This window comes from Ailuropoda melanoleuca, chromosome 5 (genome assembly GCF_002007445.2).
Source record: "Ailuropoda melanoleuca isolate Jingjing chromosome 5, ASM200744v2, whole genome shotgun sequence".
Taxonomy (NCBI): Eukaryota; Metazoa; Chordata; class Mammalia; order Carnivora; family Ursidae; genus Ailuropoda; species Ailuropoda melanoleuca.
The window spans coordinates 57,411,425-57,431,060 of NC_048222.1; the positions used below are offsets into that span (position 1 = coordinate 57,411,425).

Below are 19,636 nucleotides of genomic sequence, written 5' to 3' on the forward strand. Positions count from 1 at the left end.
AGGCAAAACAAAGTTTATGTGTTAAAAATGGAATCTAGTTCATCTAACTGGAATATTGTGGCCTTCTAATCCAGCTGACGTAGTCTTCAGTCAGCAGCAAATCGAAGCCCTATGTTATCAACGTTCGCTCAGGTCACTCTAAGTATATATGCTGTGTTACATTAAATAACCTTATTTAGGTCACTGCTTTAAACATTTTGTAGACTCAAGTACTTCTTAAAGTTTTCAGTTATTGATTTTCAAATCTTCTTTGTACGTATAAGGCTCTCAGAAGGCCAAGCATAATCGCGGTTCTGCCTAGCCGGTCTTTCTCTTTGATAACCACCTACGGTTACTCTACCAGCCTGTCAATAAGCATTTAATGAGCACCTGCTGTGGGGCTGCGGCCTCTCCTGAGATCTAGCAGCGAACACAAGATTAGGGTTGCCTGGAGAAGCTTACAATCAAGTTCGTGGTTTTCAGGAGAAGCCAGCATGGTTTCCTTAATTTCCTTGTTTATCAACAACAACAGCAACAATAAAGATGTTTTTTCTGGGGGTGGCATTGTCTTAAGCTGATAGAAAAAAAAATAGCCCCCAGTAACTAATAAAAAAATAATAATGACATAGTTTATATGGAATCCAGTACGACTGTCTCAGAGGTTTGCATAACCATAGATCAGATTTACAACACAAAGCACTAGACCATGTTCCTTAATTATTCATATGTTAAGTTAAGACGTGTTCTAATCTTTCTTGTATTAAGAGTAAAACGTCAGGACATTTTTGTGGTTTCCTCTAACTAGTAAAACAGGAGGGAGGTTCTTCGTGAGGATTTCCAACCAAGCCATGTACAACCAATCTGATATAGATCCTTTTCTTGCCACTGGAAGGCTCCTGACAGCATGGAAGAAAAATTTTAAAAGTGACAATTACTACAGGCAGTAACATCACTAGTCATCTGAGCTATTTCATAACCAGTGGCCTGAAACTTTGGTAACCCTCCTCCCACACGTGAAAGCACTGAAATTATTTCGAATATAGGTATTCAACTGATGTATTTCTCAGATAAGACAAATTATCTGTAAGCCAGAAAAACAGACTTAGGCGTTGTAAAGTAGCAACCAAACATAACTATAAATTTTCACTCCTTTTTAAATAGAAAATTTGATCAACCAATATCTCTCCTCCTTTTTCAATGGAAACGATTTTCCCAATAGTTTAAAGCTCTTATATTTGGCAGAAACCTCAGAAAACAGCTAGGCGAAACCTCCTTCCCAATTCAGAAGACGGTTCTAGGTCTCAGGTGGCAGACCTGTGCAGACCTTGAAGACGTATTACTCTTCATACGTAGGAATCACGTCACGAGGCATCAGTGTGAAATAGCTGTTTTTCATGTTTAGCTGTCAATCCTTTCCTACTTCCAACAGGTACACCTCTAACATTTGTAGGGTGAAGGGCAAGAGAAGAAATGGAAGAATCCCCTCCCTTTTTCTCCTACCTTGGCCTCTTTTGACATAGCCGGGAGCCTGCTGAACTTGCTGTCGGCTGGCTCTCTACCCCAGGAGCACCACGCCAGGAAGGAGCCCGTGAGCCTCAGTGGCTCACTTGAGGCTTGTTAGGCAGGGGATTCCCGGGCAGGCTCCAGGAGCACGCTCTGAAGGGGGAGCCGAGGTTCTATGGGTGGGATGCGCCAGACACAAAGTCCAAGTGGCAGGGTCCCAGGTAGCATTTATTTTCCTTCACTGTCTAAAATCCCACATGTTCCAATTTTTTAAACTTTCCACCTGAATAGTCAAGACTTTTTAAGTCGATTAAATCATTTACGTAAGATTCCTCTGTAACATTCTTAAATGCCTGCAGTGATACTCACAGGACGATGAGATTAGCGGCTCTTGAGTGTTCCTGTAAGAGTTCGTTCAGGCGAACTTGGCGGCAACTCTGTGGACAACATTCAGATTTTGTTGAGGGCAGTTCTACCAGAATTACGGATGAGAATCTATCTCCTTACCTCAAGTTATGGAGAAGTAGAAAAACCTCACTTAAAAAACAATTACAATTATTTCCTTCAGGTCTGGAAACTAATTTTTAAAAACTCACGAGAAATTCTAGAAATATAAAGAATAAGACCAGGTGCTTGTTGTGCTGGAGTGCCTTATTAAATTCTAAGGGAAAAACAAGCGAGCAGGAAACATGGATAATAGTAAAGAGAGGTGAGAACGGTCAGATCTGGGAACAGGTTTGAGGTGGAAGAACTAATGTTGATAGCAATTTGATATCCTAAGAATGTAAATTATATCCTAATCTACGTTGTTTAGGCTCTTCGAATATTTTATCAGCACAAGGGACTGGTTTCAACTAAAAAGTCATCCAAGACTCACCTGGAAAAATAACTACATCGACAATTTCGCAGTGATGACAATAATACTTATTGTGTTTCATTGGTTCAGAAACCAAGGCTTAGATGTATGATTTGCTCAATTATGTGTAAAATCTTTGTTAAAAAAAAAAGAGAGGCAAACCAAAAAGCAGACTCTTTAACTATAGAGAATAAACTGAGGGTTGCTGGAGGGAGGTGGGTGGGGGATGGGCAAAGCGTGTGATGGGCTCTAAGGAGGGCACTTGTGATGAGCACCGGGAGTTGTATGGAAGTGATGAATCACTGAATTCTACACCTGAAACTGATATCATACTGTATGTTAAGTAACTGGAATTTAAATTAAATGTGAAATTAGGGGCACCTGGGTGGCTCCACTGATAGAACGACTCTTGATTTGGGCTCAGCTCAAGATCTCAGGGTCGTGAAGTCGAGCCCCACACTGGGCTCTGTGCTGAGCATGGAGCCTGCTTAAGATTCACTCTCTCCCTCTCCCTCTGCCCCTCTGCCAGCTCTCTCTCTCCCTCTCTTAAAAAAAAAAAAAAAAAAAGGGAAACTAAAAAAAAATAAAAGTCTTCCCAACCTCCCCAGTAAACCAATAAGCAAGCAAACAAACAAAGAACTGGGCAGTTTATTATACACAGTTCATAAATCTTAGCTCAGTATTTTCTCCACTAAATTTGAAAGGCTTTAGTATCTCTTGTTCTAAATTGTTTCAAGTTCAGCTCCTAATGTTTGTTTGTTTGTTTATTTATTTATTATATCCCTCCTACAACTTGTGCCTGATGCAACTTTCATAATCATTGTTCCAATTACATATTTTCCCAGATCACTTTGTTAGTTTTCATAACCTCATCAGGTTAAAATTCTTTGTTACTGTGTTAAACTGTGAGTCAATTACCTTTATCTGCTTTGCACATATATTGACTTAAATTATTTTAGACCCATGGATCTGTCTCCATTCTATAAAATTAAATTTGAAAGGAGACTTCACAATATATATCAATAATCTGGGTTTTTAAAAATCTTTTAAAAAAAGAATTGACTTTATATTAAGAAATGAAAACCAGTTTCTAAATTCTCAGAACCAGTAATATGATTAAAAAGCATTTGAAAAATGCAGACACCCTAGATCTTGAATAATGAAATTCTATAACGGATACATTACTTCTTGATCTTTGAATCAACCACTGTTTTCTTTTTCAGCTAGTTAGCAAAGTAAAAATTAAGGAAGACAAGTCCTTACCTTTTCCTTGACTGCTTCCAGCTCTGCATCTGTAATTTTCCACGGGGTTTCTCTCTTTAATTTCTCAGCAGTTGTTAAATCTTTGCAGCTTTCATGGAGACGATATGGTTCAATCATCTCTTCAAAGACTTTCCAGCTGAAATTGGAATTATAAAGGAGGGCTCACAGTGGGAAACTAACTCATTATTTCAGAGACACTCCAAGTATGACTGGCTCTCTGGCTGCAGAATCAGAGCTGAATGTCATGCAAATCTTTTAAGAATTATCTTTGCAGCGGACTTACTGTGAGTAAAGCCATGGATATAGTATTGCCTCCCTACCCAAGGAAAGGCCTTAACATGTTGAAGCCTTGTTAGCCTACTGTGTATTAGATCCTCAATATAAACGCACCAACACACAGGTAGTAATTATTCTGCAGATATATTTTCTACATGATATAGTCAAAGACACCATTGTAATGGAGACACTTTAGCCCATAAATAAGTTTCCATGCACTTAAATGAGTTTCCATCTGCTTATTGTACAGACAGGAGACATTCATGAATTAATGTGGAAGATGAACTAGGTTGCTTGGGATGGGAGTTGGCTAGGCCTGCCCTCTCCTTTAGCCCACATGACCCTTGCTGGCGGGGCCATCGGTGGGCAGCTAGAAGAATAGCAAATTCAATGGTTATAGAACAATTTGGATGTTTGCTGCAAAAAAAGCAGCCTTCGTCCTTCTGATGACTACTGTTGCTGTCTGAGATTTTTAAATGACTTTTTTTCAGGTGCGTGTTAGAGGAAAGAACAAAAATCAATAATATTTTAATGTCTACAAATCTGAGGCCATTTTAGAGCAATTAAGAAGAAGTCATTGAGTAGAAAACTAGCAGCAGTATCTCACAGCTGTGGAACATTTTAAAAAGTACTAGAAAATCTCATTCTTGTCTTTCATAAGAACCTCAAAGATTTTTTTTGAACAGTAGTAGAGAACAAAGCTTACAGTTTATGAGAGCAGTTGTCTTCAGTGTGCTACTAGAAGATGATGCCAGATATAAACAATGTCTTTTGGTTTTGTATAATGTGGCTTACTTACAACTTAGTAACTCTGGAATGAGGAGTAACTGGAATCTAAGGAATTAAAATATGATGGCACGTGTTCAATGATCTCATCAGTTGTCCTGATTCAGGATTTGCAGATCAAAGTGCAGATATCATAAAGGAGAACCTACCGGTGCCTTTGTTAAGGAATTGAAGAGATACTTAAAGTAGTAGATTTCTGACACTTTGACTTGTTTAGAATGCTGGACAGCAACAGGGAACCACTGATATGCCCTATCATTCTTTCAACTACATAATACTTTTATTTGCTACTCCTTCCAACGGGGCCAAGCCTTCAGAGACCTTTGGCAGTAATCTGTGCAATGGAAAGGTGCCAGCCTAGGAGAGCCTTGGTTCTTGTGCTGGCTCTTCCATTGTCCTCCTGGACCTGGATAACCTTGCCTATAAAAGGAGGTAACGGCTGCTCAGAACTGGCCTGAAGATTGGTGTGATGGTTCGATGATGATTTGGGTGATGGTGCTCTGAAAGTGTAGAGTGCCCTGTAAAACCAAGGCGTTGATTTTACTCAACAGCCGTGGGACTGAGGTTAGCCATTGAGAGGCTCTCTGTTTAAGCTCTACATATACTTATTTTTTTTTAAAGATTTTATTTATTAATTTGACAGAGAGAGAGACAGCCAGCGAGAGAGGGAACACAAGCAGGGGGAGTGGGAGAGGAAGAAGCAGGATCCTAGCAGAGGAGCCTGATGTGGGGCTTGATCCCAGAACGCTGGGATCATGCCCTGAGCCGAAGGCAGATGCTTAAGGACTGCGCCACCCAGGCGCCCCTACATATACTTATTTTGATCGGGATAAAAGTTTTCTTTGCATCTCAGCCCAGGTGCTTATTAGAAAGACCAGTTCAAAAATAGTTCCCTAAGAAACGGAAGTAGAGTGGAGTTTGCTCGTTGTCTCCCCAGCATCCACTGTAGTTTGGGTGGGAGTGACTCCATTCCCAGCATCAGCTAATCAGCACAATTCTATTCCATCTGCCAGAGTGTTTCACCAGGGTAGCCACACAGCCCAGGCAAGCTTGACCAAGAGGCACCTAACATTCCACTGACCAAGTAAGTGGCTCAGTGGCTTAGGTTGGCACAACCTGGAGCCCATGACCTGGGTTCAATAACTACAGAAGAGACAAACTTTCTCTCCCACTGAACATAAATGAGCAGTATGTAGTCCTGGTTGCTGTCATCTTGTTTTTTTGAGCTAAATCAACCTTGATTGATGATTTCTTTTTTCTTTTTTTTTTTTTTTTAAGATTTTTATTTGTTTATTCGACAGAGATAGAGACAGCCAGCGAGAGAGGGAACACAAGCCAGGGGGAGTGGGAGAGGAAGAAGTAGGCTCATAGCGGAGGAGCCTGATGTGGGGCTCGATCCCAGAACGCCGGGATCACGCCCTGAGCCGTAGGCAGACGCTCAACCGCTGTGCCACCCAGGCGCCCTGATTGATGATTTCATAATGGAAGGTAGAGTAGGGATAATAGGAAAGAATTAGTCCTTGATTATATATAAAATTAACCTTCTAGATCAAGCTTTTCCTGAAAGCCAAAACATAATTGGATTTTTCAGTTATGTTTGCCAATAATTTTATTATTTAAGTCATTATAAGTTTTCTTTTCCTTGCATCAAAACACGCTAAGTGACATAAAGGTTATAATGGGAATGTATTTGCCTATTTATTTTCCCTCAACTCTTACTGTTCTTTGTCTATGTTCATCTTTGACTTCATCTTAAGGTTCATCCCTGAACTGGCCATTTACCATTCTCCTAGCTAGGTGATGCAAAGGTGGCTCAAGATTTCTATCCTGATTCTCATTCAATCTCATTTTTCATATAAATGTTTTTTAATTGACTCTAGAATAGGCCAAGTTGACTCCAGAATAGGCCAATAGACTCTAGAATAGGCCAAATAGACCATGATAATGAATATAAATGACAATTAATTCAATTTAAAAATTAACTTATACCTGCCCTGCCTTCCCCATCCTTGTTCTTCATGATAACAAAGTTTAAAAATTTTATAATTGTAAAAATTTTTCCCCCTAAGTTCCTGTAAGATTTCCTTTCTCAAATTAATGTATTAGTTGTTTTGTGACTACTCCAGTATCTTTTTTTTTTAAGATTTTATTTATTTATTTGAGAGAGAGAGAGATTGCAAGGAGAAAGGGCTGAGGGGGAGGGAGAGGGACAAGCAGACTCTGTGCTGAGCACAGAGCCCCACACAGGGCTGGATCACATGACCCTGAGATTATGACTTGAGCCAAAATCAAGAGTTGGCTGCTTAATGGACTGGACCACCCCGGCGTCCCACCACTCTAGTATCTTTAAATTATCCAGTTAATTGCTTCTACTTTCTCTTTAATTTCTGTATAAAGATTGTTGTCTTTTTGGCCTATGACTCTTAATTCAGTATATTCAATAAAAAATGAAATTTAACCACAAGAGATTTTCAGTTTCTCCAGGCTCAATTATTTTCTCATTAGCTTTGCTTTTGTACTCCCTTTCACCCTTGCCCAGCAGTATTTATGATGTGTCTATGGTAAAATATCTCCATCAACCTTACTGATGTTTTATGGGTAGTTGAAAGATTTATTAGAGGCAATTTAGGTACATTTAACATTAGCCTCCAACATGGAAATAGTTGACAAACTATTTTTGACATTTTGTGTCACCTGATGACCAAGAAAAAACAATGATGAGGAGATAATTGTTAATGGTAGGTAGGGGCTGCCTGGCTAAGAGGAGCTGAAATTGAACTGGTGCTCTAAGCATTGGACCCTCGGACGGGCTTGCATCAGCCCAGAGGAAGAGTCTTCTTTCTCTAATTCAACTCAGAGGAATTGCCTTTTAAAAATTATCACAAAGGCCTCAACAAAGTAGGTTTAGAGGGAATATACCTCAACATAATAAAGGCCATATATGAAGAACATACAGCTCATCATAATCAATGGTGAAAAACCGATAGCTTCCCCCTAAGGCACAACACAAGGATGTCCACTCCTACCACTTTTATTCAACATAGTACTGAAAGTGCTAGCCATAGCAATCAGACAAGAAAAAGAAACAAAAGTCATTTAAATTGGTAAGGAAGAAGTAAACTTTCAGTGCTTGCTGCTGACATGATACCACATATCAAAAACCCTAAAAATTCCATCCAAAACTACTAGAACTGATAAATGAATTCAGTAAGGTCACAGGATTCAAAAATCAATGTGCAGAAATCCATTGCATTTCTATACACTAATTGGGAAGCAACAGAAAGAGAAATTAAGAAAGCAATCCCTTTTACAATTGCACCAAAAATAATAAAATATCTGGGAATAAACTTAATCAAGGAGGTGAAATACGTGTACTGAAAAGTATAAAACATTAATGAAAGAAATTAAAGATGACACAAACAAATGGAAAGATATTTCATGCTCATAAATTGGAAGAACAAATATTGTTAAAATGTCTATACTACTTAGAGCAATCTACGTACTTAATGAAATCCCTGTGAAAATACCAACAGCATTTTTCACAATACTAGAAAAAATAATCCTAAAATTTATATAGGACCACGAAAGACCCCAAATAGCCAAAACAATCTTGAAAAAGAAAAACAAAACTAGAGATATCACAAGTCTAGATTTCAAGTTATACTGCAAAGCTGTAGTAATCAAAACAGTATCATACTAGCACAAAAATAGACCCATAGATCAATGGAACAGGATAAAAAGCCCAGAAATAAACCCATGATTATCTGGTCAATTAATCTGTAACAAAGAGGGCAAGAATATGCAATGGGAAAAAGACAGTCTCTTCAACAAATGGTGCTGGGAAAACTGGGCAGCTACATCCAAAAGAATAAAGCTGGACCACTTTTTTACACCATACACAAAAAATAAACTCAAAATAGATTAAAGATGTAAATGTGAGATCTGAAACCATAAAAATCCTAGAAGAGAGCACAGGCAGTAATTTCTCTGACATCGGCCATAGCAACATTTTTCTAGATATGTCTCTTAAGGCAGGAGACATAAAAGCAAAAATAAACTATTGGTACCACATCAAAGTAAAAAGCTTGTGCACAGTGAAGGAAATAATCAACAATACAACCTACTGAAGGGAAGAAGATATTTGCAAATGACATATCTGATAAAGGGTTAATATCAAAAAATAAAGAACTTACACAACTCAACACCCCAAAAACAAATTATCCAATTAAAAAAGGGGCAGAAGACATGAACAGACATTTCTCCAAAGAAGACATACAGATGGACACATGAAAAGATGCTCAACATCGGTCATCATCAGGGAAATGCACATCAGAACCACAATGAGATACCACCTTACACCCTTTGGAGTGGCTCAAATCAAAAACACAAGAAACAGCAAGTGTGATGAGGATATGGAGGAAAAAAAGGAACCATTGTAAACTGTTGGTGAGAATGCAAACTGGTGCTGCTACCCTGGAAAATAGTACGGGGTGGGTTCCTCAAAAAATTTAAGTTAGAACTACCCTATGATCTAGTAATTACACTACTGGGTATTTACCCAAAGCATACAAAAACACTAACTCAAAAGTATATATGCGTCCCTATGTTTATTGCAGCATTATTTACAATAGCCAAATTATCGAAGCAGCAGCCCAAGTGTCCATTGACTGATGAATGGATAAAGATGATGTGGGGTGTGTGTGTATATATATATATATATACACACACACAATATACAATATATTATACAATTATAGAATATATATTGTATTACATATATAATATATACAATATATTACTCAGCCATAAAAAAGAATGAAATCTTGTCACTTGCAGCAACAGGGACGGAGCTAGAGACTGTAATGCTATGTGGAATAAAACAGAGAAACACAAATACCATACGATTTCACTCCTATGTGGAATTTAAGAAAAAAAACAAATGGACAAAGGAAAAAGAGAGAGAGAGAGAAATAAGCTAAGAAATCGATTCTTAACTATAGAGAAAAACCTGATGGTTACCAGAGGGGAGGGGGTGGGGGGATGGGTGAGATAGGTGAAGGGGATTAAGAGCACACTAAACAGGACGAGCACTGAGTAATGCATAGAATTGCTGAATTACTATACTGGACACCTGAAACTAATATAACATGGTTAACTATAGTGGAATTAAAATAAAAAAACTTAATAAAAAAATTATCACAAAGGTACCAGATGTGCTACCAATGGCCATCTGTGAGATTTACTGAGTGATCATTCTCTGTTTTAAAATAGGATTGCCTTTATATATTTGAACATCATTGCCGACACCAGATGCGTGACTGTTTTACAAAGCAATATGGTATCAGTAACAGTGGAGAGCCGAAGGGAGGAGAATGGCCCTTCCAGCACCTCTCTTCTTGGTGGTATTTTGTCTTCATACCAGGGTACATTAGCTGCAAAGATTCTTTTATTCCAGTAAAAATGGATTTTGTTTTTTTGCATCTTCCTCAAGACCTTGAACTATCAAAAAAAAAAAAAATCCCCCAAATTGTGAGATCTAATCATTTTTTTCCTGAGAAAGGGAAATAGATCTCTTCATTGCAGGATGATGCGGATATGTAAGAAACAGCAAATTAAAATGGTGTCTAAAAGCAAATTTAGATACCAGGACAAAAGCAAAAATGCCTGGTCCTTTGTTTTTTACTCCTCTCCATAATGTTGGCTGCCTGAAAAGAGAAAAACATGGCACAAAGTTCAGGGTTAGTCAAAGAAATTGTGTCTAGCCTATGATGGGCACTCAGACTATGGAGAGGCACTAGTGGAAGAGGTATGTGGACATCCTTGGTGATAGGACAGATAGGACAGGAATGCAGGGGGGAACCGTGGCATCTGGCAGAGACTAGCATGAAAGAAAGGGAAAGAAACTTGTGTAGAGAAAGCCAGGTCGATCCATAAAGAGGCAAAGGATATAGGAACTAATGAATCAGCAAGCACAGACAGTCCTTAGCTGATGTTAAGACAAACAACAGCAAGAAGAATTCGGCTACAAGAAGCAGATGACTAATTTGTGCCCAGCACTGAGCCAGGGCTCATAGAAAATGTGAAGTCAGTAGGGGACGCCATGACTTCCCTCCAGATAATAGTAAACGGCCCTGTGCTTGCAGAGCTCTGGCAGGCTCCGGCCTGTTACGAGGTGGCACATGCTAGGAAATCATTGTACCTGCTGTGTTAGGAAATAGAAGGCCTTTCCGCCAATTAGAGACATAAGAGGAGCCTGTTTGATCACATCACTGCAAATGCCAAAGAGGCAATGACTTAGGAATTAAAATTCTTCAAATGAAATGTGGAAGGCTACCAGAGATTACTACATGACCACCCAGCTCATAGCAGAATGTTAATTACTTTTACTGAGGAGTATTATAAACTCATCTTAATTTACTTTTAAAGTGCTTAAAACTGTAGAAATATAGGAATATAAGGCATTAGTGGTATATACGATGTGAGGAAATACTGCATAGTAATAACCCAGGTGAACTCTGTCGATTATAGCTTTCTTATCACAATGAGGATGTTTTGTAAAGTCGTTTTGACTGACATGTAGCCTTGGAGGAATCATGCATACCCTCAAATGACATGAAGTTCAAGGTTGTTGTGTGGTCAATAAGATTGCATCTTAAATCTGGATGATCTTCTGTCAGGTATTAAGCTCATACAGGACAGCAATGAATCAAAAGAAAGGAAGAACAAGGAGATTTGAGTGTGGAATTGGAAGCTCTCAGGAGCTGCAGGAGGAAGCAGAAATGACGGCTAAGAGAAGTGAGAACAGGCCCAGCAGGCCAGGGAGAGCCGAAGCCACACTGAGATCCTTGTGCCCCTGTGTCTCTCAACCTCGAAGGCCCCACTCCACACCAACTCACGTGTATTAAATCGCATCCAGGTGCAACAGTAAATATGATTTTGGACTGTCAACAATTGCAAAATCTTATAATTGGTAAGTTATCCCTCTAAGAAGTACAGTTAATATCGGCTATAATTTCCAGACCATCTTCTTGCACCTCTGGGAATTCCTGTGATGATCTAACCTACAAGCTGTTTTCCAATATCATGGACTTGAAAAATTTAACAGTTAACGAGGGTTAAAATGATGTCGTGATTTGAAGACATTCAATTATTTCAATTTCGGCATTTTAAAAATTTTGGAGCCAATACATTTCCTTGCCAGGCTTCAGACAGTTTTAGAGGACCCCCCCCCCGCCCCAAATTCCATAGCTCTAAGTGTTGGGTCCTGAGTGCCTAAAAGTGAAAATAGCCATGGAGGGTCGGTTCTGTCATTGTGCCAGGAAGACTCATGCTGTTTCTAGCTTCTCTATCGCAGCTCCCCATCCACAGGACGCACCACCAGTGACTTTAAAAAATAGAAATTTTTTATGATTTATTTATTTATTTTAGAGGGAGGAGAGGGGCTGAGAGAGAGAGGGAGAGAAAGAAAAATGTCAAGAAGACTCCCCGCTGAAGAAGCACAGGGCCGAGGCGGGGCTCAATCTCACGACCCTGAGATCATGACCTCAGCTGAAATCAAGAGTGGACGCTTAACCGACCGCGCCACCCAGCCACCCCAGCAGTCACTTTAAATAAAGAAAACTTGCCCTGACTGCCCAGTCCAGAACAGTCTACTCTGGCCACCATACAAACCAAGAACAAGACAGGCAATCCTAACATGCTGACTAACCTGTGTTTCAACAATTCTCCCCTCTCAGGCTCAGCTTTACCGTAAAACCTTTTCCTTCCATTATAATTTATTCGATCGTTCTGCATGGTTATTCGAAGTCCCTTTTTATTACATCTTATTAGGAGGTCACTGCAGTCGATAGATAACATTTTTACCCTTTAATAATCATCACAAAAGAAAATGAGAGAGTACCAGGGGCAAACAATGGATCTTGTTAAATGCTTCATACCTCTCTTTGTTTGGCTTAATGTTGATGTCACCAATGATATGGATATCTGCAAATTTTATCCTAAATTTGCTCAGAAGAGAAGCCATTCTGGAAATATAAGAGAGAGATACTTCATCATTGCAAATGTAACTATTTTCAGGCAAAGAGTTCACGACTTATTTCAGCTTCACATTCAGACAAAGGCTATGTTTAGTTCAATGTCCTTCATCATATACTAAATGCGGACCAAACTATTCCACTGAAGGCCAAGACAAATTCAAGTAGGTGCAGACCCTAGGAATAGCAAGCCCAACTCTGCATTCACATTTCAGGGAAGATAGAGCTGTACATGCTTCCTTATCATTTGGGGGAAAAGAGAACAAGTTTTCATACTATTGACTACAATCTTGTTGAGAATTTTTACAGTTACCGACAACGTACTGACAAACCAATAATTATAATATGTCATTACATATTGGAGGTTCTTTCCCTGGCAACTGAAATTTTTGATACAATTTCAAAGTTACAGAAAAATTGCAAGGACAGCACACACACACACACACACACAAATCCCAGACTCACCAATTGTTCATACCTTGCCCCATTTAATGTAACACCTTTTTCTCTTTCTACACAGCAGCGTCTATCGACATCTTCCTTCTTTCCTTCTTGCTTTCTACTCACCTACCCCCTGCCTAGCTGCAGCTGTCAGGCCCCTTTACCTATAAATACTTCAGTATTTCCTAATATTAAGAACACTCTCTTATACGAACAAAGTATACTTTTTGAAATCAGGAAATTTAACATTGATGCCATGCTATCATCTAATCCACGAACCGCTTTTAAATTTCATCACTTGCCCCAGTAAGTTACTGGAGGCTTTAAGAAAATATAAATTATTATAGCCATCATGTTACTTTCCATCATGTTAGTTATATTATAAAAATATAATTATTATAGCCATCATGTTATGACTCTCTTTAAGGGGAATTAAATATATATATATATTTAATACATACAGCTTATATTATATATGAATATATATAATATAGTGTGTGTGTGTGTATTATAGTCCTCCCAGATGGAGGGAAAATGTGCAAAATTACAGAATAAAAGCCTGTCATTATTTCGTGATTTCTGGAAGGGCTTGCGACTTAGGCCTGCCATGAGGGGCCCAGGGCTGCAGAAGGTCGCTCTTCAGATTTCCACCAGAGACCTTTGGCTGCACGGCATTCCTAACACCCTTGCTGCTTCCACAACCACGCATCAGGCTCTCCATGACTAAATCAATGACTAAGATGTAAATTTACACTCTGGAGACTTATTTTTTTAATTATAAGAGTGTTCAACCATCATCCATTTAAACTCTTTCAGGCTACAGATGAGAAACTGGGGACCCAGGTCCGGGCGGTGGTGACTGTTGCAAAGTCCCGCAGCTCGTTGAGGGCAGGGCTGGGACAAGGACCAGGTTCAGTCTCCCGGTCCTATTTTTTAAGTGTACTGTGCTAGAATGCCCACCACAAATCAACAGGTTTGACCCACCCCAAGGAAGCTACTGGACACAAATTCCTTCGGGCTTTTCCTTTCTTGGATCCATTCACTGGTCAAATCAAAGCAAACATTATACAAGATAACGATAGTCCCGTTCAAGACTTGAGATGGGGTTTCTGTGTCAAATTCCTTTTTGAAAGCATTTGTGGCAGGGACCAAGGGACGTGAAGACAGTGATTATAAGAAGTACGCAGATAATTTAATAACCAGAAAACCAAGTAAACATGAGGCCCATCATGGCGGTTTTGTCTTTAAATCTCTTGTGTCTCAAAAACACTTGAAGTTCTTAAAATTAAAGCATTAAAGCAGCAGACATCCAAAGTGCTCTAACACAGGAGGGATGAGTTACTTACGCAATTTTTTCTTCTTCAATGCGGCTGATCTTCCCTCCAACATAGATTCTTAACTTACAGTCTTTCCATTTTTTTCTGAGAGTCAAGATATAGGGAATAAGGAGTGTTAACCCTGAAAAGAGAATAAATTATGACAGAAAGAATGAATCGATCCTGCTGAAAGGAAACGAATAGCTTTACATCTTTATTCATCGCCACATTCATTGCTCCTAAATAATTAAAAATCTTGGGAAAACACAGAAATATTCTCCTTCAACTGATATGGTTTTCATATACCTTCCCCTGCAGATTGTTAACTCGATCAACGTAGTAATTCTGCTCCCTAGTGTACATTCTGGAATTGTTTTTACCTCCATCATCAAACAACCACCACACATCAATTGTGCCTTTTCCTTGCTTCTTTTTAAATTGGGTGCTGGCTTCTACCAGTTTCTGGTTGAACTCCCCCACATGCATCGACTGGATTGTGTTCATGCTGCTGTCTGTAACGAAAGAAAAAGTAGTAGGCCTGCTTGTCTTTTGAGGAAAGAAACAAAATAACATGCCAATAAATCTATTCCGGAAAATAGAGGAAGGGTCATGAATCTGTAAGCTTTTTCATCTTTATGGGTAAACAGCGAGCTAGGAAAAGGGGTGATAAAGGTCAAGTTCCACAGTGATTTAGATCACCTTTAATAGCTCAAAAGAATTTGATGCTGATTTCATGATCACAGTTGTCATGACAAAGCAGTAGACTATTTTCAGGTCCCCAGTAATCTCAGGGCGGGGTTATTATTTCCGCAGGTAACAATGCTACATGACCTGATACAATAGCCTAGATAGCCCCATTTTTCAAAATTCCAGCTATAACGCAACTTAATCCTATTTTCAAATTTACTTCAAAGTAGAAAGTGTGGTGATTGGTTTTCTAGAGATAAGCAATAGAATCAGAAGTATTTCCTCATTAGAGCATTCATTTGAGCGCAATTGGTGTAAATTCCATGAATGTCTGGATTATAAAGGTGGCTAGGGACCAGATGCATCTTGACTCTATGACCCTTTGGTCCTAATGTTAGCCTAATGTCAGCTTGGCTTGCTTTTCTGTTTTCAAGGAGCCTTGTAAGAGAAGGCAAAGCCACTGAGCTCTTTGAATCTCTGTGAATGAGATGGAAAAGCCAGGAAATAGGGAGAGACAAAATTCCTTTACTTGAGGTAGAGATAAGGGTGCACAGAAAGTACTTGGTTGTTTTTTTTTTAAATGCACTTTCCACGCTATCAAGGATCCAGTGAAAGTGTATTAGGGAACTAGGCCAGTGTTTGAGCAGGACCCTGGCTCCTTTTTGCCAGTAGAGGTTTTCGTTGCTACACCATTGATATTATTTCTCATTTCCACATCTTTTAAAGTTCTGACTTCATTGCTCCATTTCAAAGAGATGGTGTCAGCAAAGTGCTCAGAGTAGAGCTGACAGCCGCTTCAGGCCTTCCTCTGTGATCTGAGAGGTTCTTAAGATGCTGTGTTCTGTCTTTGGCCGTTTCCATGTTTAGGGCCTATCAGTTCTGAAGCAGTTATCTTACATGGCTTCTATCTCCCCAGGACTGCTGAGGGAGAAAGTAAATATCTTTACAAAATGGACCAAACCCTGCCCCCACTTACATGCAAATCAAAGCACCCAGAGGACTCAGGCATTAGTGCCTGGAGGTGGGGTTTGTCCTGATCTAGAACTCCAAAGAGTTGTCAACCAGTGAAACCCCAGAGCGGTGAAGGGGCCTCCTTTAGGGCTGCGTTTGAAATTTGAGGTGTTGGAAATAAAACGTAACATCATTTTGCTTTTGTGAGCACTGAGATGTGTTTGTCTTTTGCCAAAAGATTTGTGATACAGAAACAGGCTTCCAGAATAAATAATAAGTCTCTTTTCATTAATAAGAACACTCATGCTTCCGTCCTCCCTCATCAGCTAAAGAACAGTATTGCGCTATGACTTCTGAATTTTCCATTGCTTTTCCGGACTGTAACTAACATTGAATGATTGAATGGTAGAGCAGATTCAATGAATAGTTAACATTTCTCATGAATAAACCAAATAATTGAAAAGGAAAGAAGACAGTTAGCATCCAGATGGTCTTATTCTAATATTTACACCCTGAAGGTCCTGATGTACCTCCAGCTTGAGATTCAAACACATCAATTTCCTAGACAATGTCATGTTAAGGTGGGGAATACTTAATAGGCTGTCCTATAGCCCATGGAATATTCCAGGAACCCGAGGGTACTTCTAGTATTTGAAGAGGGGCAATGTTTATATTTCATGTTATTCTATGGAAATACGTAAAAATATCGTATTGCAGGTGAAGCTTTGTCCTTGGACTATAGTAGGAAAACAGACAGAACCAAAACTTTCCCAAGGTGTTAGAGGGCCTCACCGAAGGACCTCTTTGAAAGGTTGGGTCCCATTAAACTAGACCAGAAGCCTGCTAAGTCTCACTTTGGATCTTGCTGTTTGATGTGAAGACCGTCCCAGAGAAATGATCTTTTCTGGGGCTCACACCAAGTGACTTCAATAAGCCTAGGATTATTTGTGTATGTTAACATTCTAATTTTCTACCAGCAGAGGTCGCTGTGGACCTCATTAAAAAACCGGCGGTGTTTCTGGAAAGCAAGCAATTTTCAATTTTCAAAAAAAGTCAGATGTTTGAATCACCTGTTTATAAGTTTTATAAAAAGCTCTCATTCTCTCCCATTCCTGGGGTGCATACTGGACATTCAAAGGTAAGCGTACCACTCAGCTGAAATCTACAGGTAATTAGCATCAGTGAAGCTACAAGCCCAGGATTCTGGTTCATGTTAAAGATAGATTTCAAAATTAGGCTTCTCATTTACCTGTCCTAGTCAACTTTTCGTCTCCTGACATGTCTGTAAGGGGCATTAAGGTGTGTGTGTGTGTGTGTGTGTGTGTGTGTATAGATAAATCCATTTGGGTATTGGTTCTTTAATTTCTATCTCCTTTCCACCTTAACTAAGAAATGTCCATTTTATGGCACTCAAATCGGTGTAAGCATTATAGGACTCCCATACCAAATACTATTATTTTAAAATTAAGATTTTACAGTGAGATGGCACAAAGGGCTTATTGTTACTGATAAATAACTTATACATTTCATCTGTGCTACTGTCTTGAAAGAAGCGTCTTTCAGTCCTTTGCTAACACAACGCTCCCAACATCTTAGATGCTGACCTCAGACCTCTATCGATACTCAAGCAATGGCTCATTTCGTAACTTTCTTGTGAATTTTAAAAGTACTTACCTTTCTTAGGAGCTGGCTTAGTAATGTTCAACTTGCTAGCTTTTTTAAATAAGCCTCGGATGCCGCCACTTCCTTCTTCACATTCGTTATCTTTGATAGTGGCTTCCAAAGCCAGCCTTTCCTGTTCCAATTTCTCTAATTCATCTAATGCAGGAAGACAAAAATCACTTAATTAACTCAGAGTGACCAAGTTTCTAGGAGCAACCTTATAAACTATTTTAATATAAAAAATGGTGTCGCATTTGCAACAACATGGATGGAGCTAGAGTGTATTATGCTAAGTGAAATAAGTCAGTCAGAGAAAGACAAATACCCTTTGATTTCACTCACATGTGGACTTTAAGAATGAAAACAGATGAGCATATAGGAAGGGGGGAAAAGGAGAGAAGGAAACAAACCGTAGGAGACTCTTAATGATAGAGAACAAACCGAGGGTTGATGGAGGGACGTGCGTGGGGGATGGGCTGGATGGGTGATGGGTATTAAGGAGGGCACTTTGGATGAGCACTGGGTGTCGTACATACGTGATGAACCACTAACTTCTACTCCAGAAACCAATATTGCACCGTATGTTAACTAAGATTTAAATAAAATTAAAAAAAATGGTGTCTATGCAATAAAATTATTATACATCATATGATTTTTTCCAAATGGTTATTAAAAAGTAATATATACCAGCAAATTGTATTTGGAAAGTAATAACTAGCTCAGGAAAGTAGCTCTGTGTGTTGTCATAATACATGAAGTCACTCGGTTTTTATTTGTGAAGGTAAGGGAGTCTATTTAATGACATCTTCCTTCACTTCTGGCAAAACCTAAAAAGCCAGACCCTCTGTACATGAGCTCTCGAGCCCTGCACGCCACTGATTTGCTGACCTAAACTACTGGGTTGGATATCTGACAAGCGGAAGTGCCAAAATTACCAAAGTACACCGGGAACGTATCAGGCACACGACAATGTCTCCTGAATTGCAGCATAAAACTAGACAGCAATAATTACGGAAAGGTCACCAAACCTTATATGAAGCTTTGTATGGGCTCCGAATAGAAATTACAGTGAAAAAGTCCACTAATAATTCTTTTTTTTTTTTTTTTTGAGAGAGAGAACACACCCCCCCCAGGGGGCAGGGAGGGAGCAGAGGGAGAGGGAAAGAATCTTAGACAGGCTTCACACCCAGTGCAGAGCCCTCATGACCCTGAGATCACGACCTGAGCTGAAATCAAGAGTTAAACGCTTGACCGACTGGACCACCCAGGCACCCCAACAATTCTTTCTTTTTTTTTTTTTTTTAAGATTTTATTTATTTATTTGACAGAGATAGAGACAGCCAGTGAGAGAGGGAACACAAGCAGGGGGAGTGGGAGAGGAAGAAGCAGGCTCATAGCAGAGGAGCCTGATGTGGGGCTCGAACCCATAACGCCGGGATCACGCCCTGAGCCGAAGGCAGACGCTTAAACGCTGTGCCACCCAGGCGCCCCCCAACAATTCTTTCTGATAAGCAACATACTTTCTGGAATGAGTGACCAAAGTTTAGGTTTCTGTGTGCCTGTCGGAGTTCAAATTGCTAAGAAGGGTCTCACGACACTCAAGTCTGGGGCAAGAGTCAGGCCGTGCAGCTTCCTGTCCAGGTCTGAGACCCACTATCCAAGCTTTGATGTTGCATCTGTCTGCCTTTTATCTTTTTTGGATTCTGATTGTGACGAAAAATTCCTAACTGCTATGTAACACCTTGCATCCCTTTCTGACGTCAACCTGCATTGGATCAGGGTGAGTAAGACTTTGAAAGCAGTCAGGGGACAGTGCTCAAGAATGATAGGCATTCTTGCTTACAGTGGGCAAGGTGGCCTCTTGTCAGATCCCCTCATCTTTT

At 39.6% G+C, this 19,636-nt stretch overlaps 1 protein-coding gene across 2 annotated transcripts in view; it reads right to left on the reverse strand.

Moving 5' to 3' along the window:
• Positions 1–739: 739 nt before the first annotated feature.
• The window catches only part of SLC12A1 (solute carrier family 12 member 1), an 82,704-nt gene continuing 63,807 nt past the window's right edge, over positions 740–19,636 (reverse strand). For both annotated transcript variants that reach the window (XM_002917549.3, XM_002917551.3), the window contains exons 20-26: positions 17,766–17,909; positions 14,834–14,965; positions 14,484–14,595; positions 12,601–12,687; positions 3,602–3,737; positions 1,852–1,919; positions 740–875 (exon numbers count right to left, since the gene is read on the reverse strand). In XM_002917549.3, the coding sequence (XP_002917595.1) occupies positions 740–875; positions 1,852–1,919; positions 3,602–3,737; positions 12,601–12,687; positions 14,484–14,595; positions 14,834–14,965; positions 17,766–17,909 (815 nt within the window). The remainder of the gene's footprint in view (positions 876–1,851; positions 1,920–3,601; positions 3,738–12,600; positions 12,688–14,483; positions 14,596–14,833; positions 14,966–17,765; positions 17,910–19,636) is intronic.